We start from the raw sequence: 21456 nt of genomic DNA, 5'->3' as shown, positions 1-21456 counted from the left end.
TCTCAGTGGTGAACCAGACGAGGCAGCCTCGCTGTTCATCTCCTGATGCATTCTCGTCAGCCCAGGTTTGGGCTTGGAGGGCATAGGCATTTCACCTGGTTGGTAAGTCCTAGAACTTCCCAATCCAGGCTCATTCGCCAAGTCACTCCCTGAGAGAGCCCCGTTTCTCCACCTCATCACTCTCATGTTCGGGCGGTCTAGTACTCCCCTCTCTCCATATGCTGCCATCAACAGGACTTCCGTGGGGCGGTCCCCACGGTTGTCATGCCCCAAGATGTTGATCAGGGCGGTCAGCAACATGACTACCTCTGTTCATCGGTTCCCATAGTGCTTCCTCCTCATCCGAACTTCTCGAGATGTTGTTCGTTCCAACCTGGATCAAAATTTTGGAATTCGACCTAAGATTGGACAGTCCAAACTTTGGATCTATTCCTAAGATCGTCATTCAGTTGTTCATGGTCACTAACCCCTTCTTACCCAGGATCTTAATAACATAACACATAACACACATATCACACATTACATACAACTTAGTCTTTAGCCTAACACCCTCTCGCACGTCACTCAGCCTATACTTAAGTAATATTTCTTGTGTAAATATACTTGTATATTAGTATCAGAGAATATCACGTGTACGAGCGCGTACAATTCCCAAGGATGCAGTCGTCCTCTGTTCGGGTCGTACACTGGAAGCGAAAGCTCTTTCACGTCCATTTCCACGAGGAAGTCCCTCAACCTCGTCAAGGACAAGACTAGGTTCTCTGGGTCTACGTGCTGCTTCTCCGTCGCCCTCGTCACCAAGAAGCATAGGTATTTTCCCGGTATCTGTGACGCCGCCGGAGGTAATGCTGCTACGCCCCCTACTCCTGGTTTTTGGTTCCATAGGAATTCTATGTTTTTATATTCTCTCTTAAATTCTGCCGCTAACGCTGTCCTAAAACTCATGTCTGCTGTGATTGCTATCGCACATGTTCTATTTGTGAGTATAAAATCACTGTCTGTTAGTATTATGTTACTTGAATGTTCATTTGGTAAGTTAAAATATGACTCAACTACCCTCCCTATGTCAGGTTTCTTAGGTTCTCGCCTGTTTCTGCTTCTAAGTCTCCTGTCTCTCTTGCTATTCTCAATTTTTTTATTATCAAGTTTTCAGTGTGGGTAAGTCCTACCCCCACTCCCCGGACAAAAATATCCATCGACGTCCCCGTCGATCACATACCGGATATCAAGTCGAGGTTAGAAGCTAGAATGAGTAGTTGTCCTTCCTGGGCAGCCCAGGAAGGATCATCTCGTTCGGTCTTGATGTATTTCATGCTTTCACGATCTACGTCTTGAATCGTGACGCTGGTCCTTTTAGGGTCTGATGTCATTTCGTTCAGCCACTCCAAGACTCGCAGATTTGTGAGATCTTCTTCGTAGGACTCCAATTGCTCCTCGTCGAACTCTACTTCGGGTTTCGACCTGTCCTCGGTCCATTCCTGGTGGTGATCATCTACTATGTCGATGTCTTGTGAGACTGTTATGCCTTCTAGACCCACCATTTCTTCCACTATCTTTTTCAGATCTATCCTGTCCACTACAAAGTCGTCACCGTAAGGATTATATTTCTTTCTGGGTCTTGTCCCATCACTCTGACGAGTCTGCATCGTGAACGGAAGATCCGGTTCCAAATTCTTGGGAACCTCCATCTGTTCGGGATCCTGCCAATCCTCCTCTGTATAGGGTAAGGTTTCATCGTTCGCTTCGATCACCTCGTTTGGATCCAGGTCCAGCGGTGTATTCGTTCCTTCCTCCACGACTTCGTTTCCATCGTTCTTCTCCCTCGTGCCCTTCTCGTTGACCTCACAAGCAGGATCCATCATTAGATAATCCCCTTCTTTCATGTCTGCAGGTATACACCAGTCTTCTGTCGATGGATTGTGTGGCTTAATGTTTTCGTAGTGGGCGGCTCGGCCAGTACTCAGTCTATAAAAGCGTCCCTCCTGGTGCACTTCCGTAATCATGAAGGGTCCCCTCCACTTTTTTAGGAGCTTTTTCGTTCCTTTCGGTGGTATAACGTTCTGAAATACCCATACGTAATCTCCCACCTTGTAAGCTTTTGCACCAGCTGCTTTCTTGTCGAATTTTTTCCTCTGCCTTGCCTGTGCTTGCTGAGTATTTCGTCTGCATAAATCGTTCAACTCCTGTTGACGTCTGATCACATCCCTCACATAGACCTGTGGAGACGTTTTCTTTCCCTCATACTCTGGGTAGAAAAAGGTTAAGGGTAAAGACTTTTCGTGTCCAGTTAGCATAATGTGTGGACTAACTCCAATGGTGGAGTGTTGCGTGCTGTTATAGGCTCCCATCACCTGTGGAAGGTATCTGTCCCAATCGGTCATGTACCTGGAACAATATACTCTCAGCATCGACACTAACGTCCTATTCTGTCTTTCCACTAAGCCATTCGTCTGGGGGTGGTATGTCGTGGAGTGAGCCTGAGCAACCTGTGAGCGTCTCATAAGCTCTTTCGTAAGCTCTCCTACGAACGCTGTTCCATTATCCGATTGAAGCGTCATCGGACAACCGTGTCTCGCTATCCACGTATTGATCAGGTGGTCGCATGTCTCTTCCGCCGAGGCAGTTATGCAGGGCACGGCCTCTGCATACTTCGTAAAATGATCTATCATGACCAACACCTGATTATTACCACTCTGTCATGCATATCTTTTGGTGATCTATCTGCACCACCTCGTTGAATTCAGACGACTCGATCGATTGTAAAGGAAATCGCAACTTCCTTGGATCCTTGACCTGTTGGCATGACAGACATGCTGTTACCCACTTCTCGCATGCCTTTTTCATTCCAGGCCACTCGAAGCGCTTCAGGATCCTCTGATATACTTTGTCGATCCCCTGATGGCCCATCTGATCATGCGACCTGAATAGTAGTTCTGTCTGATAGAGTTGCGGCAGCACTATCGCGTTATACTTGTATAGGACTCTGTCTTCTTCTCTTCTTTTGCAAGCCACAATCCCGTCCTTGTTCAAATATAACCTTCCTTCCTTCTGCATGAAGTACTGTCTCAGGATACGGTAACTGTCTTCCTCGAGGTCCCCTTTATCCGGAGAATCATTCTCGATCCACTTTTTCAGGTTGCTTGTCATGCGATCGTTTCTCTGCGCCCTTAGAAGATCCGAGAGTCTGTATCTCGCCTTCAAGTACGTCTTCATGACCCTCATCTGACTATTCAGCTCATTGGGCTGGCGTGTGTCTTCTTCCATCTTAATGCACCAAATCTTCGCCAGCGGCTGTGTTTCTTGCTTGAACGGCTGAAGATCAGTCCTGACTACCTCATTTTGTGGCAACAGACTTATCGAACGTTTCGATACCGCTATTGTCTCCAAATCATCCGCTGCGTTGTCAAAGACTCTTTCGCTTGGTATAAGGTAGCGATCACTGTCAGGATCCTGGTACACCTCTCTGTCCAGATCCCTTGCCCGAGTTTGCACTAGTAGTGTGTGGATCGCTAGTTCGGACAGTTCTGATCCTGAGCTCGAGTTCCTGTCTGAGTAGGTGTCAATTCCTGAGTTTCGGGAGTTGTCATCTGTAGAAGAGGTTGTGATGGAGTCGGCACGCTCCTCCAGATCATGTTTGTGCCTTCTCGCATCCATCTGAACTCCCCGGACAAAACCTTGTTCCCCAGGTCCTGTTTCTCATCAGGAACTTTTTCATCTATCTCAGACTCCCCGGACAAACTTTCTTGTCCCGGGTATTGATCTTGTACTCGCTGGCTCTTCTCATCGTTCGTCTCCCCGGACAAACAATCTTGCTCCAGGTTTTGTTCTACCTTCTCACCTTCTCCATCTTGGTCCTTAAAGGTAACGGTTTTCGTTCGCGTATCGTTACCCTGTTCTTTCCGACCGTATGAAGTACTCACTAAGACCTCTTGGGGGTATTGAGGATACTAGTTGCTGAACTATCGACCTACAATCCCTCTCGTTGTCTTTGTGTTGTCGTATGGACGGTATGATCTTCACCTTCTCCCTGATTGTTAGTGAAGCCACTGCTGCTGTCCACTCGGGGTCATCTCTGGTCACTTCTTTCTAACAATCCACCCAGCATCCGCATTACTTGCGGTGTGACCTGCACCGTTTTATCCAATAATGAGAGGCTGTTTATGTTCATGCGAGAGAGTTCTTGCTGGACCAGGCTTGAGCGCAGCAACAGATCCAAGGGGACCGGGTCCTCCTTGGATAGGATCTTTATCTCGGCTGCTTTCTCTACAGGTAACTCGGGATGCCCCGGAATTGGATGTCCAGACTTATCTAACCATCTCGTTAAGGGAAGCGCTTCATAAGTTTCTTTGTCCAGAAACGAGAATCCCTCTTTTATTTCTGCTGGATTGGCTTGCTTCTGCTCCAATCTTTCATAGAACTCAGTTTTCTTACTGAGGCTGTCAGCATTTTGTTGTTTATCACGCATCCTGTGTTCGATTATCATATGGCAGCCATCCAATCTTACTATTCATCTACCAATATAACTCTGATCCATCGAGTAGGTCTTCAACCAGGATAACGCTCTGTTGTCTACGCGTAACTTAAAGGGAGCGCTCCCTAAGTATGCGCGGTTTTTTTTCCACAAATGTGACTACTGCAAACATTTCTGCATTTGGTGCGCCATACTTCATCTCAGTGTCACTCAAGAGATGGCTACTACCGATGCGTCTGTGTCAAGAACATACATGCCCTTTTCTGTAGGCATGCCTAGCACTGGCGCTTCGCACAGTTCCCGCTTTATGTTCTCGAAGGCAACTTGTGCTTCATTGTTCCATTCGAACTTTTTCCCTTTGTTGCGCATCAGCTTCTGCATCGGATACACCTTGTCCGCATATCTTTTAATGAGCTCACGGTAGTAGTTGACAAACCCTAGGAAGCTCAGGAGCTGTGTGTCCGTTCTGGGAGCCTTCCATGTCAACACTGCTTCTACTGCTTCTGGGTCCGGCCTCACACCATGCCTGTCCACCATTCTTCCCAGGTACTTGATTGAATCCCTAAGGATTTCACATTTGGATGGTTTGCACTTCAAGCCTGCTCTCTTCTTGCATCCAAAGACCTCATCGAGCCGATCAATGTGGTCTTCCAGGGTCGGTGTCGCTATGACCACGTCGTCCACGTAACACATCACGAGATGCCCGTATTTCTTGGTCACTCTGGTCAAAACCTGAGCCATCAGTCTTTGAAAAGTGGCTGTTGCGTTGCACAAGCCGAGGCTGTTGCGTTGCACAATCCTCTTCCACTGGTACAACCCCAACTCACACGCGATTCTGCTTTTCTCTCTGTCCTTCTTCCGCAGGGGGGCCTGCCAGAAGGCAGAAACCAAGTCCAATGTGGTGAAGAACTTGGCATCACCAAGCTTAGAGAGGCTCTCGTCTATTCGCGGTATCGGGTACGCATCTTTTATCGTTACCGCGTTCAAGTAACGAAAGTCGCAACAAAACCTAAGCTGCCCCCTTTCTTTTTCGCCATTACTACCCCGCAAGCCCATGGCGATTTCGAGGGTTCTATCATGTCGTATTCAAACAACATTTCAATTTCCGCTCGGCACGCTTCCGACTTGTGTGGCGTCATTCGTCTTGCGCCTTCCCTATGGGGAACGGCGCACTCTTCAAGTTCGATTTCGTGTTCGACGAAATTACAGCAACCGATATCCGCCTTATGTTTTGAAAATACATCTGCGTTCCGATTTAAGAGGTCCCGCAATTTTTCGAAATCTCCCTCACCTATTTTCCCTTTTAAATGTTCTATCTCTGGCAAAACCGGTTTGTCAGATTCTAGTTCATATGACGAGGGTCGTTCCGGAAAATTCGAGCAGCTCAATAAGCCGTCGTCCGTTTCGGATTTCGTTGAAAACAAATTATGAATAAATTTTAATTCATTAATCCTCTTTAAAATTCTATCTTTATTGGCATGATAAGGACAGTCTTTCACACTATGTTTCTTCAAGTTTTGTGTCTCCTCATAGTCGGTCCTCATCGGGAAAGCGTAACCAAGCTTCTTTCCACGCTGGATTGAAACCGTGATGTCCAGTGTGTTCAATAACACACTGACACACAGTCCGTTTCGCGTTACCGAGAAGCTCCGGCCTAAAATCACCGAACTCTGGCTGTTTGGATTCGGTACTAAAGAAACCTGTTTACTATCGCTTAACGAATTTAAATTTCTCATTCTAAAAATTGCCACCACAGCCTATCCTGGCTGTAGCTTCACTTTTCTATCTAAAAAAATTGGTACCTTGTTTTCGTCTGTTATTATCCTATTAATTGGTTTCTTAACATACTTCCGGTCCGGGTTTCTAATCCGTATCAGACCGTTGTTCAAGTCAATCATCACGTCAAAATTCCTGACGAAATCTCTGCTCAAGATGAATTGGTCGTCCAAATTTTCTACCACCAGGATGCTCTTCCAAAGATGCGGCGGCCAGTCGGAGATTCGTTGGAATCAGATCTTCCCTCGTGAAGCCCATTCTTTCCCAAGTTTTTATTGGCATCACACTCACTACCGCTTCTGTGTCCAGAAGCCCTGTGACTCCGATTTTCTTTCCGTTGGTGTCGAGCAGATGTGCGGTCACATCTGCTTCATACCCAATATGTACTGCATCTTGTTCCATCATGGCGTCGTGGCCTATCCTGCGGACTTTGAGTTCATCCTCACCCAAATCGATCTGCCCTATCTGGTCACTGTCTGTTGTTACGTAAGTCCTAGTGTAGATACTGATCCCATCCACGTTCAGCATCACTTGATACGGCCCATAGACCTCCAGGTAGCGTCCATGAAGTTTCTTTGTGCGAGGGCCACCCGTTGTTAGTAGTGCTCGCACAGCTCTCGACTCAGTGCGTGGCTCCACCTGCCTCAGATAATCTGCATATGTGTCCAAATGCATCAAAGTGAACTCGGATGGTTCACTCAGATTTCTGATTACCTGGTGTCCAGCCACTGAAATTATCGACTGTATCTTGCTTCCTTGTGGCACCATGCCGAACCTCTGACCGGAGATCACATTAAGTTTCATGCTCAAACTGCTTGGTGCTTTAGTCTCCTCGACCTCCGTTGCTTCGAAGGTATTCAATTGCTCCTGTAGTTTCTCATTCTCCAGTTCGAGTTTCACTATTTTTTCGATCTCTTTCGTCACCAGTTCCTGCTGCACTCTATTTAGAGCATCCCCCGCGGCTGCCCTATAATCAATCTTGAAGTCATCGGCCGCAGTCACTGGTTCCGGTTCACGTGTCTCTTCAGTTACCGCTTGCATTTTCTTCGTCGCCAGCTCTTGAGGTTTGTCTTTTCTGCGTGCCTCCGCTTCACTCAACAGGCGAGCCTTGCTGGCTTTCACTCCTGACAAAGCTTCTTCATGCCTTGGATGCTTGATGTCTGCCACTGCATCCCAGAATAGCGGACAATCTGATTTAAAATGACCTTCCAAGTTGCAAAAGAAACACCTCGGGCCGAATTTCGCAATTACTCCTTTCATGAAATCCTCATGGTCCAATTCTGACGCATCTTCTTCCTCGAGGCTAAAGCCTATTGCTTTCATGCCTTGTTTGTAAGTTGGGCATGCCGACACATGATGGTCTGTTGAACTGCAATTGGCACAAGAGCGTCTCTTGTCCATGTCATCCCTCGGTTTGTACCAGTTGTTCCCTTGGTTTGCCGGCCCATTGTTAAAATTGCCATAATTGTTCTTATAATAACCAGATCTCGAAGGAGGTTTCAATAAAAGATATTCTTTTGACTTGAGCCTCAACTCCTCTGGTGTTGGCGCATTGGTTGATAGTGGTGTGTAATGCGTTGCCAGCATTGTCCGAAGCTCATCATTATTCACACCATCGATGAATTTTGAGGCTACTGCCAGGTTCATCCTTCGGTTCGACTCATCCGGTTGGCTGCGTCTTCTCAGCATTTCCAAGTCATCGAGAAACTTGTCTATCGTTTCATCTTCTCGTTGTCTCCGTTTCTCGAAGCGCATCATCGCTTGGTGCCCCTGCACCCCTGATCCAAAACGGTTCAACAAGATTTCGAAGATTTTCTCAGCTGTATCTCGCTGATATTGCTTCTTTGCCATGACACAGTTCAGGGCTGTCCCCTCCAAATTGCTGGTAAGCGCACTGCATTCTTGTCTTTCCGATAAATCCTCTTCCTCGAAATGCAGTTTCATTACCTCTATCCAGGTATCGATACAGCCATCAGATTCATCTTTATAGCATCTTGGTTTCTTAAAGACTCTTCTGGACTTCTCACTGCGTTCATTGGTTCTGGATAACGTTGTAAGGAATGTCTCCAAAGACCTGTTTAGGGGTTCAAATGCTGTGGCCATTGCCGTAGCATCCCTTAGTGTCCCGCCTGAGTGTCCTCACACCTTGTCAAAGGCTCTGTATTCGGTGCATCCCTGCAATCCGAATCGCCATGAATGTTTCCCCCTTGGCCCACATGACTCCTCCCTGGGCTCGCATATCTCCTGTTACCGGAATCACTTCTCCCAGTCGCATTTGTGCCTTGCGTTGGTCGTTCGTTAGAGGTCTGTCTGTTCCCCGTTGAACTTGCTCTACTGTTCGGGCCCCATGTTCTTTTATCCCTTGTGGCATAGCCTGATGAACTGCCCCTACCTCTAGTGGATCCATATGTCCTCCTCCTTTGATGGTCATTGAAGTTATCCTTCGGCTCCCTGCTGGGACCTCCCGAGTTCGGTTCCCCTCCTTTTTGTCCACTCTTGCTGCCTAGTAGCCCGTCCAACCTATCCATGATAGCCTGAGTTCGCCTCTCCATCATCGCGTCTATCTTTGTGTCAAGAGTCCCAAGAGACTGCTCTTGCTGAATTCTTAACTTCTCCATGTCGTCTCTTAAGCGTAACTCTCTCTGGTCCGCTTCTCTTGTCATTCTAGACAAGTTCCTCGTCATATGTTCGTCCGTTCTTTCTTTCAAGCGTTTTTCGCTTCTGTCAACTTCTTGTCTGTTGCGGTTTATTTCTTCCCGCAGACTTTCTCTTTCAATGTGAACTGCTCTTTCTAGTTCACTCATTCTTATGGACATCTGTTCATTTTGTTCTTCTATATTGCCCACTATGTTGTTCAAGGCTTCTTCTAGTGCTGCTCCGTTATCCACGAGTGGCGTCACTAGTGGTGGTGTAACCCAGTCGGTCCCAGGTAGCTTCGTGCTGGTCGAGATTCGGGCCTTGACTCTCTGCCTCGACGTCTTTTCATTATCCACTTCAGGATTCGCCAATGCGTTGCCTAGCCCTTTGTTTCTACTCTCCCCAGTTTGCGGCTCTGAATTTGTCATAATCGCGAAGCCTCTCGACTGGCCCGGTGTGTTTACCTTTTTGCTTATCGTTCTCACCACACCAAATTTGTCCATGGTTCCAGTCTCTCTTCCGACGTATGCCTCATTCTCCTGGGTCGAACTATTGAGGCTGACTTGAGACCCAAAGTCCACTTGCTCTTCTTCGTCCTCCTCCTCCTCCTGGGATTCACCTTCATTTCCTGTGCCCACTCCCATGGTGAATGGAAAGATGTTTCCTAAGGTGTTCCTCATTCTTTCTGAGAACGATGAGGACGTTGTTTGTTTCTCAGTCCCGCCTGCCATCATGGTGTTGTCTGTTGGAGATCTTCTAGTTGTCACTATTTCAGTTGAAATGTCGGACAGTTCCGACATCTCCTCTCGATCCAATGTCCCGGTGGAAGTGGCAAAATCATGGCCTTGCTCTACCGGAGTAGATTCACTCGCCAGCCTTCTGCCTCTCCCTTCCAGTCCATGTACTTCCTGGTTGTCATTCATGGCCTGGTCCGTATTGACCTCCACTTCTAACATTTCTTTTCTCTCTTCTGAGGTCTTCTGACTCCTCGTTTCAACCATTCTGCCTGAAACCGTCTCCCCTTTGTCGGTCCGGGCTCGTTTGATCCGATCCAGAAAAGGGTCGGTCATTGTTTTTCTTTGCTTTTTAGGTATGAATTTCCTAGAGCTATTACCTCGTTTAGGTATCCTTGACTTGTCTAGACTCATTCTCAATTTGTCACTTCTTAATGCCTATACACTCAATTCGATTGGTAGTGACTTTATAGTTTGACTATCAATAATAATGACACAACACAATAAATTTCACAAGATTCTATTAAATAGTGACCACGAATCCCTGTATGTTATCAGAGTACAGTTTGTATATAACTTATTCACACTAACCGATTATCGGTCGTAATATTTGAGTACTAGCACAATATGATGATATCAGTCAATTTAAAAGATAGTGTACTCACTACCTAATCAAGCACAAATTATGTTGATTTAAAATCAAAAACAAAAAAAATATATAATGACAGAATATGAATACCTCTATATAAAAAAACGTATGTGTATTGTACGTTTAGTCGGTCGCAGTACAATAGTCGAACTTATATTTTACAGAAAAAGCTTTCCCTGCTTGGTGCTGCACAAAACAGACAAAACTTTGAAGGCAGTAATTTTCTCAAGTGGGCGTCTATTGCACCCACCGAGTACTGTGTTACCTATCTGCCTTCGGACTGCCCGAGTTAGACCTACTAAAATCCTCAGGGCAGTCACTTTTCACAAAAACGTATTGGGTTTCAATCTACACCAATGAATTACGCTCTTTTTAGCTTAGACTTAGTGTCGCGAATGTTTTGTTTTGGTCTGGTCTTTATTGAAAGGCAAGTTACCAGTGCAGTCACTGATTCCTAGCCTGTCTGTTAATAACCTAATACCTCTCACTGTAGTCTTTCTTCTGTTTACCTAAGTCCTTTAATAAAATAATACCCTTCCGGGCTGGCAAAATTGAGACCCCTCCGGATTGGCAAAATTTAGACCCCTCCGGATTGGAACCCCTCTGAGTTAGCAAATGTAAGACCCCTCCGGATTGGGACCCCTCTGAGTTAGCAAATATAAGACCCCTCCGGATTGGGACCCCTCTGAGTTAGCAAATATTAGACCCCTCCGGATTCGGACCCCTCCGAAATTTGAAAAAAATTTCGACCCCTCCGGATTGGGAGCCCTTTGGTTTTGTAAAAGTAGCTTTTCGGAGATTTCCTTTTTTCAACCTATAATCCTCCGGATACGTTCTCCGATGCTATTTTGCTTTTTAGATTAACTAGGAAGGCTATGTAAGGCTTTCCTAGACCCTTCCGGATTGAAGTTAAGCCTCTTATTTGACAATTCACGCTAACGGTGAAGGGCCTTATCGCTAGCCTAACTTCGGCTCGATTAAGGTTTTCCTGTGCCTTTAGCCTTCCCTTTTCGTCTAGAACAGCCTAAAGTTACTTTATTCAACCGCTATTACATTTTGGTAGGGGTGTAAGGGCTTTCCTAAAAAAATTTATAAAACGTGAAGGGTCTACCCTCCCAAATTGGTGAATTTGCTAAAAACAATCTCAAAAACTTTTCACGCGTACTTTTTCGAAAAAACTTTTGTCCCTATCAGTAAGCTCAGCTAATTTCTGATCTATTGGTACCAAGATTAACTGGATCTGTCCAGTAGTTCCAAAGTTATTAACCAAAACGTCTTTTTTCTTAAGTCAAAAAATTTCTCTCTTATAGGTTCCGCCTAACTTTTTCCGCAATTCTGTTCTTTTCGACCTGAAAATTATTGATCCGAGCTCAGAAGGCCTATACTCTTCTAGTTCAAAGCAAAAGACCCGATCTAAAACGCTTTAGTTGAAAAAATTTGCGAAAAACTATGCTACCTGTACCCCTCCGGATTGATGAATCCACCAAATCAAACACGTTAAGTTCGATTTCTCTGCAACCCGGAAGGCTTTCGGGAAGCGGGTTTTAAAGCTTGTAGATTCACTAGTGGACGTTGTCCGAACAACTATCTTTTACTGTCCTAACTCAAAAATTTCAAAAAATTTTCTGAACTTAAAGTGTTCCGTTTTCTCAAAAATCACGAAAATTCGGTTTTTGGTTCAAAGATAGTTCCAACCACTTCCGAACTAAACTTAACAGGTTCTATCTATTATAGTAGTGCAGTTACGATGTAACACACTACTGTAGCGCTTTTTTCCGTTTCAAAAAATATCGATATCTCAAAAATCGCGATTTGTGGGTGGGATAAAAATATCGCTATTTTGACCCTAAAAACCGGTCTGCTTTCTGTGTTTTTCACTGAAAACGGTATAGGAGTATTAATATAGGCTATATAAGTAATAATATTAGTAAAACTATACCCCTCCGGGTTTGTTTAATATCCGAATTAAGGTGCTTAACTCGGATATTCGCAGTTCTGTGAAGGGTCACTACAGTGCAGCACTGTCGAGCTTCCCACAGATTACTATCTTAATTTTTGTACCAAAAGGGATACAAAACTTGTTAACGATACCCAACAGTCGATTGTTGTTGTCGCTGAGCCCCTTCTTGTTGCTCATTGTACTGCTTGCCGGATCAGTCTTCTCCCAAGACCCCTCCGGATTGAGCGCAAATCAGCTGACCCTTCCGGATTGAGCGCAATTTATCATTAACGTGCTTAAATGCTCAAATAACCCTACAGTACAAGCCTCACAAACGGGCCACAAAATTGATCGTAACGATCCTGACTGATATAAATGCCTGTAACAACAATATATCTATCAACAACAAACGGGGGGGGGTCGGATCACATCTTGTCTGGGGGGATGATTTCTACTGATTTTTTTTACTTTTTTACTGTTTTTGGTTTTTTCGGTTATTTTTTTATGTTTTTTGTTTTTCTTGGGTAGTATACTACTTTTTGTTTGGTTATATATATATATATCTTTAAGTGTTTTTGGTCACAAACCTCTCAGGGAACGAGGGAATGGCCGATCCCCCCACCCTTCCTGATTCGTGAATTTTCGGTCTTAACTAGGTTAAAAAGCTATTCACGGTAATCCGGAAGGCTTCCGCGTTCCGAACTACCCTTCCGCCCCGGCGGTTTAGGCCTATTAAGGGCGTTAATGTGAGCATCCGCTCGGCGCGGAGTGCTCGTCAACGGTTCTGCCGGTCATGATGTTAAAAAGAATAACACCCAGGAGCGCCATAAAAACATCTATGTAACATTCGCCCGGAAGATACATATCGACGGAAAATAAAACTAGGTCCTAAGACGACTGGCTAACGTCTGAACAGAGCTTTACATGCTTATCACCGTCTCTACCAAGCCAGTACTTTGGGTGGTCTTTCTAACATCGGGTCGACAAAAACGTTGCTGCTTTCGGCTTCGGTCAAAACACTCAAATTAACTAGATTACATGCAGAAATAGTGAGCTCATGGCGGGGTCTCAGTATCCCCAGACCACGAGGTCACTCCTAAAATCAGGGCTACTACTATTTATTGAATTATTATTGTTTTTGTTCAGTAGATAAAAATCATCATCTCCATCGAAGATGGATCAACCCTTTCCCCCAACTCCTAGCTTCTCATCTTAGCAGAATGAATTCAGATGTTAATTAAATTCAATTCAGGACATAATAGGGAAGCTAAAAGTTATATAGGATGATAAAAGTTCCAGTCTCGAGACCCCTCCGGATTCTTGAATCCGGGGAAATAAGACTCTTATTCTCCTTCCGGAAGGCTGTCTTCCACCCTTCACCGTTGTTCGCAACGGCCTTGCAACTATTGTAGCGACACAATAGTTGCAACTCGGAACGGTCTCTGCTACTTCTGCAATTTGTTGTTGTTTTCCAATCACAATTCTCGTCGTTATCGCTATCGCAACTAATGTTGTTGTGTTTCGTTTCGGTTTTTTCTCTAAAATGGCCGTTTTTGACGTTTCTTAGAATTGTTACGTCATCAATTCGAATTTTAAAAATTTAGGATTTTCCAAATCCTTCAGCCTTCCCGATTTGTCCAATCGTTCAAATAACGCTCTTATTCCTTCAAAATCGCCAATTCGGAAGGTTCGCTGCTACAAACTCGAAATTGCTGCGTTTGCATTTTGGTGCATTCTGGTCGAATGTCACATATAGTTTTTTTTAAGTTTTTTTTTTGCTCGGCTTAAAATTTTTTCGCCATCTATTATTATTATATACTTAAATGCGGGCTTCACTATCTCGCCATGCTTAAGCTTTTCCAACATATTGTTATTGCATGTTTAACAAAAGTGTTTTTGCACGCTTAAGATATATCGTAAGTTTTTTTTTTCGTTTTTCCAGTTTAAATTCAGCGTTTATCTCATCAAGTTTGACTTTAGCAACTCTATAGTGGAATGCTGTCAGGATTTTCCCAGCTTTTGTGATTCTGGCCTCTATATATGAATAACCAAATCCTTTTAGCTTACGAGAGACGACGTTTTTTTTTATTTAATCAAAAATTTCCAGGAAACTTAAATTTCGAAAATTTCTTTAAATTGAAACTCTTAACCCTGTAGTTGGGTGCTGTCAGGGTACTCTCAGGGGTTGCGAATCTTGCCTGCAAATCTCACTTCTCAAATCTGTGTAGTTTTCGAGATATGATTTTTATGATTTTTTCAAAAATTTTTTCAAAAAAATTAGATTTTAGAAAGATCCAAAACTTTGAAGATCTCAATCCTGTTGTTGGAAACTGTGTGGGTACTCTCAGGGATTGCGAATCTTGCCTCTGAATATAACTGCTCGAGTCCTTGTAGTTTTCGCGATACGACGTTTTTTAAGATTTTTAAACTTTTTTTCAGAGAAATTAGGTATAAGAAAATTCACAAAATTGAAGTTCCCATCTCTATATTGAGGATCTCTCAGGGCAGACTCATTAGTTGCAATTTTTGCCTCCAAATATGACCGCTCTAAACCTTGTAGTTTTCCAGATATGACGTTTTTTGTGATTTAAAAAAAATCGAAATTAAATTTTTTTTTGAAAATTTGAAGTTTCTTACCTGTAGCTGGGGGCTGTCAGAGTGATCTCAGGGGTTGTGAATTTGGCCACGAATTAGGAATGCCCAAATTTTTTTTTTAGTTTACGAGATACGATGATTTTTGTGATTTTTTCAGAAATTTTTCAGAAAACTCAAATTACAAAAAAATTCACAAACTTGAAATTCCCAATCCAGTAGTTGTGTGCTGTCAGAGTACTGTCAAGGATTGCGATTGGTGCCTTCTAAAAAGGCTGCTCGAATCTGCTGTTTTTCATGCTACGTTTGTGTTACATTGGGTTATTATTATTAATCGAAGTTCAGCTTTTCTTAAATTTTAAGAAAAAGTTCCACCTTCAGATTGCGAGGGGGTAGATTTCACGAATGATTTGCCATATAAACAGACAAAATTTGTTTGAAATTATACAAGGGCATGTTGTTAGCCCGATCAATTTGAGAGATTATTAAAATGGTCATCACTGAGTGGTTAAGAAGTGTTTTTTTCTCCATAATGTTTCATAATGTTTTTTCATAATGTTTCCTTCACGCTATTCTAAATAGGACTAGCATCTGAATAATTCTGTCCTTTCAGGCGCACATCAGAGAAGAGTCGAATGGATCTGCACTTCAAGACGGTCAATCCAGTGTCCTTTCGGATCCCATCTCAGCCAACAACGTGCTGAATGGAGACGCCAGCTTGATAGCTGTAGATATCTCAGATGCCGTTTCAGAAAGCAACAAAGTCAAATTCACAATCCACACTAAAGTGAGTTGGAAAAATTGTAGCCGTAGTCACCATGTGACTTCCTGTTACTCGTAGGAGCAAACCGAGAAGTATTGATCAAAACTTTTTGCTCAATTGCATAACTTTGAAAACAGCAGTTTTAACATAGTGGATTATAGCTACATGGTCTTCAAGAATAAAAAATTAATTCGTTAAATTTTTAAAGAAATAAAAATTATTTGAAATAAATTTGTTTCAGACCACGCACAAAGCCTTTGCTAAAAAGGAAATATCTGTCCAGAGAGAACACGAAGAGTTCATTTGGCTTCACGACACACTCAAAAGCCAGGAACAATACGCCGGATATATCGTAAGTGGATTGAAATTGGACTCAGTTAGCTAATGTCTTTGGAAGAAATCCATATTTATTGTTGTTAGATTCCCCCGGCACCTCCAAAACCTAATTTTGACGCATCACGGGAGAAACTGCAAAAGTTAAGCGAGGGGGAGAATGTTATGACGAAGGAGGAGTTCACCAAGATGAAACAGGAGTTGGAAGCGTGAGTGATGTTGTCTACGCACTCATCTAATTCTGGTTACCTTAAATTTTCTATAGGCTCTCACTCTGAACTTTAATTCTGTTTTACCCTACTTTGCCCGATGAATTTTGTATTGTTCTACAGTGAGCTCGAAAATTAAATTAATTAAAGATTTTGAAACGTCCTAATGCTATCATTACGCTTGCGATGAGCAAGAGTTAGCAAATTGGAATATAGACTTTTTTCGGGTAAAAATTGTTTCACTCACATTTTTCGCAGTTTTAACGTAGTACGCAATTTTCAAAGAAGTTCCTTTTAATGTTTTTGAATTACTCCTGCAGTTGTTAATTTTTCTAGCCTTGTCTTCATTTATTTTGCTACAATTCTCAGAATAAAAGTTTCAGTTAAAATTTTTTCATGACAACAATTATATTTTTGGTTCTATGGGAAATTATTTAAGTTTCGTCGGCTCAGCTGCCGCTTGTTAATTATTTTTCGAATTTTCATTAATTGCCGTCGATTGTGTTTTCAGCTAAGAGAACATGATTTTAGACAACATTTTGATTTTTTGTGAAGTTGTGATTTTTTGAATTTTTTTTCGTTTTTTTTTGGGTTTGATGGCTTGCTCTTCCTGTCTGCTAGCTTGCATTGCTTTTTTTGTTGTATCGCAACAAAAAATACAGTGTTACTCTTGCTTCGCCTCAGTGTTACTCTTGCGATAAGTCAAAAAATCTTTGCGCTTCCTAGCCAAAAAAGTCGGAGCTTGACATTAATTTCAGGCCGCGTATTAAGTGTCAATGAACGCAGTGAAAACACCCTAATAGGTCATGACGTTTTTTTCTGGAAAAATCTATAAATTGATTTATGATAATATTGATTTTCTAGTGGTTTGGTTTTTGTTTATATTAAAGAATTGTTTTTTTGGCAAAAATCCTGGTATCACAGCAGCCCGTCAGTTCCGTTTTTTTATCTGGTTTCTGTGAATTCATTAGCTTATATTTTTGAACTGATAATTGGCTATGATGCGGTTTAGTATAGTTGTAAGTTTGTTGGAATAGTACTTCGATGCATCGTTTTGTTTTCGTTAGTTACATCCATAAAAGTTCGTATTGTGCTGCTTTAGTGAGTATCTGGCGACGTTTAAGAAAACAGTTGCAATGCACGAGATGTTTCTTCAGAGATTAGCGAAGCACAGTATATTCCAGAATGACCACAGCTTTCAGGTGTTTCTGGAGTACGAGCAAGACCTGATGGTGCGAGTGAGAAGCAAGAAGGACGCACTCCAGGGATTCATCAAGGGCATGTCCAAGTCCATAGACGAAATCGTGCTAGCCACCCAGAAGGCAAGTCTTAAATTAAAACATCGCTCTATGGGTTCATTAATTTCATCTTACTAATGAATAAAAGACTGAAAGGTTGCGTTGATCCAGTTGGTCCGGAAATTGAGCCTTGGTTGGCAAACTTGATCCAGTTTTGATTTTAAAAGTTCCACTTTAATTTATCATCATTTGGCGGGTAGATAACATGCAAATTTACGCAGATAGATTAATAGTTTTAAATTAATCGGGTTTATGATTTATTCGTTCAAGGTCAAGGAAATATTCCATTTCTTCCACCATTTTCTGATAGATGCATTTGATCATGTTGGTTCTTTTCCTGACAGTTTATATTATTACGCTCTCTTGTAAGCTTATCTCTGTTGAAATCATCTTTGAGAAATCTATCCGTCTGTTGCTCTCGCCTCACTCTCTCTCTCTCGGAAATAATCTTTGGATAAATTAGTTGTCCTTAGGGGTTTTCAGGTAAATTTTGTGCTTGAAGCGAGAGAAAACATTAACCGGTTTTTGTTCCGACCATTTGAAAAATGTGGAGGCGTTTTGTGTTTGGGTGTGTTTTAGTTTTTTCTACGTTTTTGTTCACGCAAAGTTAGGTACTACAAATAATCATCGGACTGGTTTGGGTGATATATCAAAGTAAATAATCCCTTTCAGTTGTGATTTGAACGGCATTCAATAAAATCCAAAAGTTTTTTTCCCAGTGTCAAGAAAAACCGGTTGAAATTTTTGTTCTAATTTTGAGCTAATAAGGTGAGCGTGCAGGCCTAAAAGCCGTTTCAATTATTTTTTTTTTGGTTTTTCTTGTCATTTTTTGTTGCAAAAATTGATTTCCAATTTGCCTACTTTACTATGAGTATCGAGTATGCTTAAGTTCTATTTTTTCATTTATATCTTTTATCACACCATGCAGAAAAAAACGACTAATTTAATTTGAAAAAACTTTTTGTATTTTTTAAGACAATATTCGGAACATTCTGTGCTACTTGCACAGTAACTGGCCATCCTTGCTTACGCTTGCAATTAGCAAGCGTTATCAAACCGGGATGAAGGCGTTTTTGATGTTAACATGTTAAACAAAATCAATCTAGTTATTTACACCTCGAACTTTAGCGAGCGTCGTATTTTAGAACGATAATTTTTACCATTCTAAGTGGCAAATGTTGGTGCCATTTTGGGAATTTTGGGATATCAAATGAACCGAAAAATCTGTTAGTTTCGAACAACAGTGCAATATTAAAAATTTCATTTCAGAAGTTTTCCAACTCAATGTTTCTGGCAATTTGTTTGAAATGCATAGCTCAATCATAAGTTGGCTTCATGTTTTCCAATTTATTAAAGTTAGTTTTATATTCCAAATTGTTACATACAAAATTTGTGTCTTTATATCTGGTGCCACGTTTGCTGCACTGCTTTATTGGTAGCTTATATTAGTAGATTTTCAAGGGCTCGTGGTGCAGATGAGAGGACGCGCGACTCCAAATCTCCCGGTCGTAAATTCGAATCTCCACAGATAGTTCTTATTTGACTTGAATATAGACTTTTTCGGGTTAACAGCTTGTTTAACAGAATCACTTGTATATTAGTTCATAAAGAATTCAAACTTCTACGCGCTCCCGGCAAACTTAGCCTGGAGGTAACGAATATGCCTGGGATGGCAAAGGTCCTGGGTTTGAAATTGACCAGGATCTATTTTTTTTGTAAACGGGAATATTCTCCGTTTCAAAAAAAAAAATTGACGGCTTTTTATTGTCTGCTTATGTTTTTAAGGCTTATTTAATTTTTTTGCTGTATGCAGTTTTCAATTTAGATGCTTCTTTTGTTTTCATTTTCTTCTGCAATTTTTAATTTTTCTAACTTTGACTCCTATATTTTTCCTTTTTTAATTTTTTCTTTCGCTTGAAAAAATTTTCTGCCTAAGAGATTTTGGTTAATACTTATAGTTGTCACACCTTGAAATCGTTTTTTGCTGCCCGCATTTCTCGTTCATGTTGCTTTTAGTGTTTGATTTGCTCCTACAATTTGTAATTTACTTACCTTGACTTCGTTTTTCTTTGTTTGTTTTTGTTTCGCTTAGAAAAAAATTCTTCAGCCCAAATGTTTTTGCCTTTTTTTATCGGCTTAATGACTTTATTTTGGATCGTTTCAGGGGAAACCCAACTTGAGCACTCCCCTCCGAACTTTTCATGTTGGTTGTATGTGTAACAATCGGTTTTTTGTGGAAAATTATTTCCAAATTCATTGAAAGAATTTTAGTTTTTCTCAGATTCTTCTAATTATCAAAAACGTGCATCAATTAAAAGACCGCCTCTTCACGTGTGTGCCTGTATATTCCCTCAGAGTCTTTTTTTTACTTGACCCCTCTGTCTACAGCCTTCGAAAAAATCTCTTGTGGGAATATTTGACCCATGTTTTTGATTTTTTTTTTTCGTTTTTTCAAAACATACCACTCTCAAATCTAAGTTTTCAGTTTCAATGATTAGAGAGGTTTCGAAAAGCTCCCTGAATAAGCAGCTACGCCCATTATTTACAAATAAAGATATGGCCATCAGAAAAGTCAAAATTTTAGTTTTTGGCCGTTTTTTGTAAAAGTTATTGACATTTCTTTAGAATTAAACTCCAAAATCTGAGATTTTGAGTTCAATCGAAATTACAGGTGGCTTGAATCCCTTCTGCATCAGCGGATACGCCTTATTTTTTTACGCAAAAAGCTATGATACCAGAATTGTTAAGTTTTTGATAAGTTGACCTGCCAAACCTGCTATCATAGCTTTAATCAAAACAAAAGGTTGTTGAAAGCAAGCGTACTTTTCTAACTGGCTTTGCCCAGTTTGTTTAAGAAAAAGGTTATGGCCTTCAAACAAGTCGAAAATTGAAATTTTAACAGTTGTTTGCAAACTTTTGGTTTTACGCGAAAACTTCCTGCCAATTCTCAGGTTGTGTTCAATCGAGAAACACGGTTTTGAGAATCTTCTCTGCTTAAGTGGCCTCAACCTACTCTACAGAAAAATGTCGTGGATTTTCGAAATCCTTTGACCGGTTTTTAGATTTTTTGACCGTTTTTTAGAAACTTGATTTTTTTTAAATTCGCACTATCAAATCTTAGCTGAAAAGTTCAACTGAAAGAACCGTTTGCGATAATGTTTCCTGCAGAAGCGGCGGCTCCTTAATTTTTCTAAGAGAAGTATTATCTCCTTGTGAAAATTAATTATCACAAAAAAATTTTACTCTTCTCATTTATTTTAAGAGAAACACCAAAGGTTTTGGACAAAGTCCAATTTTTGCAATCATTTTTTTTCGTGCCGCGCCAGGATAGCAAATTTATGCAATATCAAACACGTACCTCCTCCATCTTTAGCTGGGCCTGATCTTTTTTATCGACATACGAAATTTTTGGCTCACTAGTTTTTTCAACATTTAATTTTTGTCGACTTATGTTTTTTAATGTTTGTGTTGTATCGCAAGTGGTGCGAAGCTCGCTTCGCCTCTGTGTAATTTTTTTTCTTATTCCATGTTTACAGCTTATTTTGTGCCGTTTTCTCAATTGTTTTTTTTTCCAAACGCAACTTCGCCTCGGTTAATATTTTGGCTTAAAATTATTTCAAGTTTCTTAGATTTTGCGGCATTTTTGAGGCAACGGTTACGCCTGTGAACGACTAAAATTGCGTCGTTTGAAGTAAAAAAAATATGATTTTTGGATTTCAGGATGGGGGAGCGTTAACTTCTAAAAATTTCGAAGACAACAATTTTGTTTGCCCAACTGTTGTTGGTTCGTTTGCCCGTCGATAAATGATTCTGAATACTTATTTAATGCCTATGATTGTTTATCTGGGCAAAAAATAAGATTTTTTTTTCAACTTGAACATCAATATTGACAAGATTTTGAAATATTTGTTTTTTTTTCTGTAATTTTTTCATTTTCTTTCGACTTTGTGGATTTTTTTCATTTACTGTCTGTTAGCTTGCAATGATATCTCTTCTTAACCGCCGTGCACTCTTTAAATAAGTGCTGTTGCGACAAGGGAGGCGTTTGTCTGTGT

General features: G+C 41.5%; 1 protein-coding gene across 1 annotated transcript in view; it reads left to right on the top strand.

Annotated features, from left to right (window-relative positions):
• The window catches only part of LOC134843213 (sorting nexin-6-like), a 187107-nt gene that overhangs the window by 109407 nt on the left and 56244 nt on the right, over positions 1 to 21456 (top strand). The window contains exons 3-6 of the mRNA XM_063859593.1: positions 15412 to 15585; positions 15803 to 15913; positions 15982 to 16103; positions 17206 to 17425. Of these exons, the coding sequence (XP_063715663.1) occupies positions 15412 to 15585; positions 15803 to 15913; positions 15982 to 16103; positions 17206 to 17425 (627 nt within the window). The remainder of the gene's footprint in view (positions 1 to 15411; positions 15586 to 15802; positions 15914 to 15981; positions 16104 to 17205; positions 17426 to 21456) is intronic.

This window comes from Symsagittifera roscoffensis, chromosome 1, assembly GCF_963678635.1.
Source record: "Symsagittifera roscoffensis chromosome 1, txSymRosc1.1, whole genome shotgun sequence".
In the NCBI taxonomy this organism is placed as follows: Eukaryota; Metazoa; Xenacoelomorpha; order Acoela; family Convolutidae; genus Symsagittifera; species Symsagittifera roscoffensis.
The sequence above is the reverse complement of the archived record's forward strand: the minus strand, read 5'-3'. Positions and strand labels throughout refer to the sequence as shown.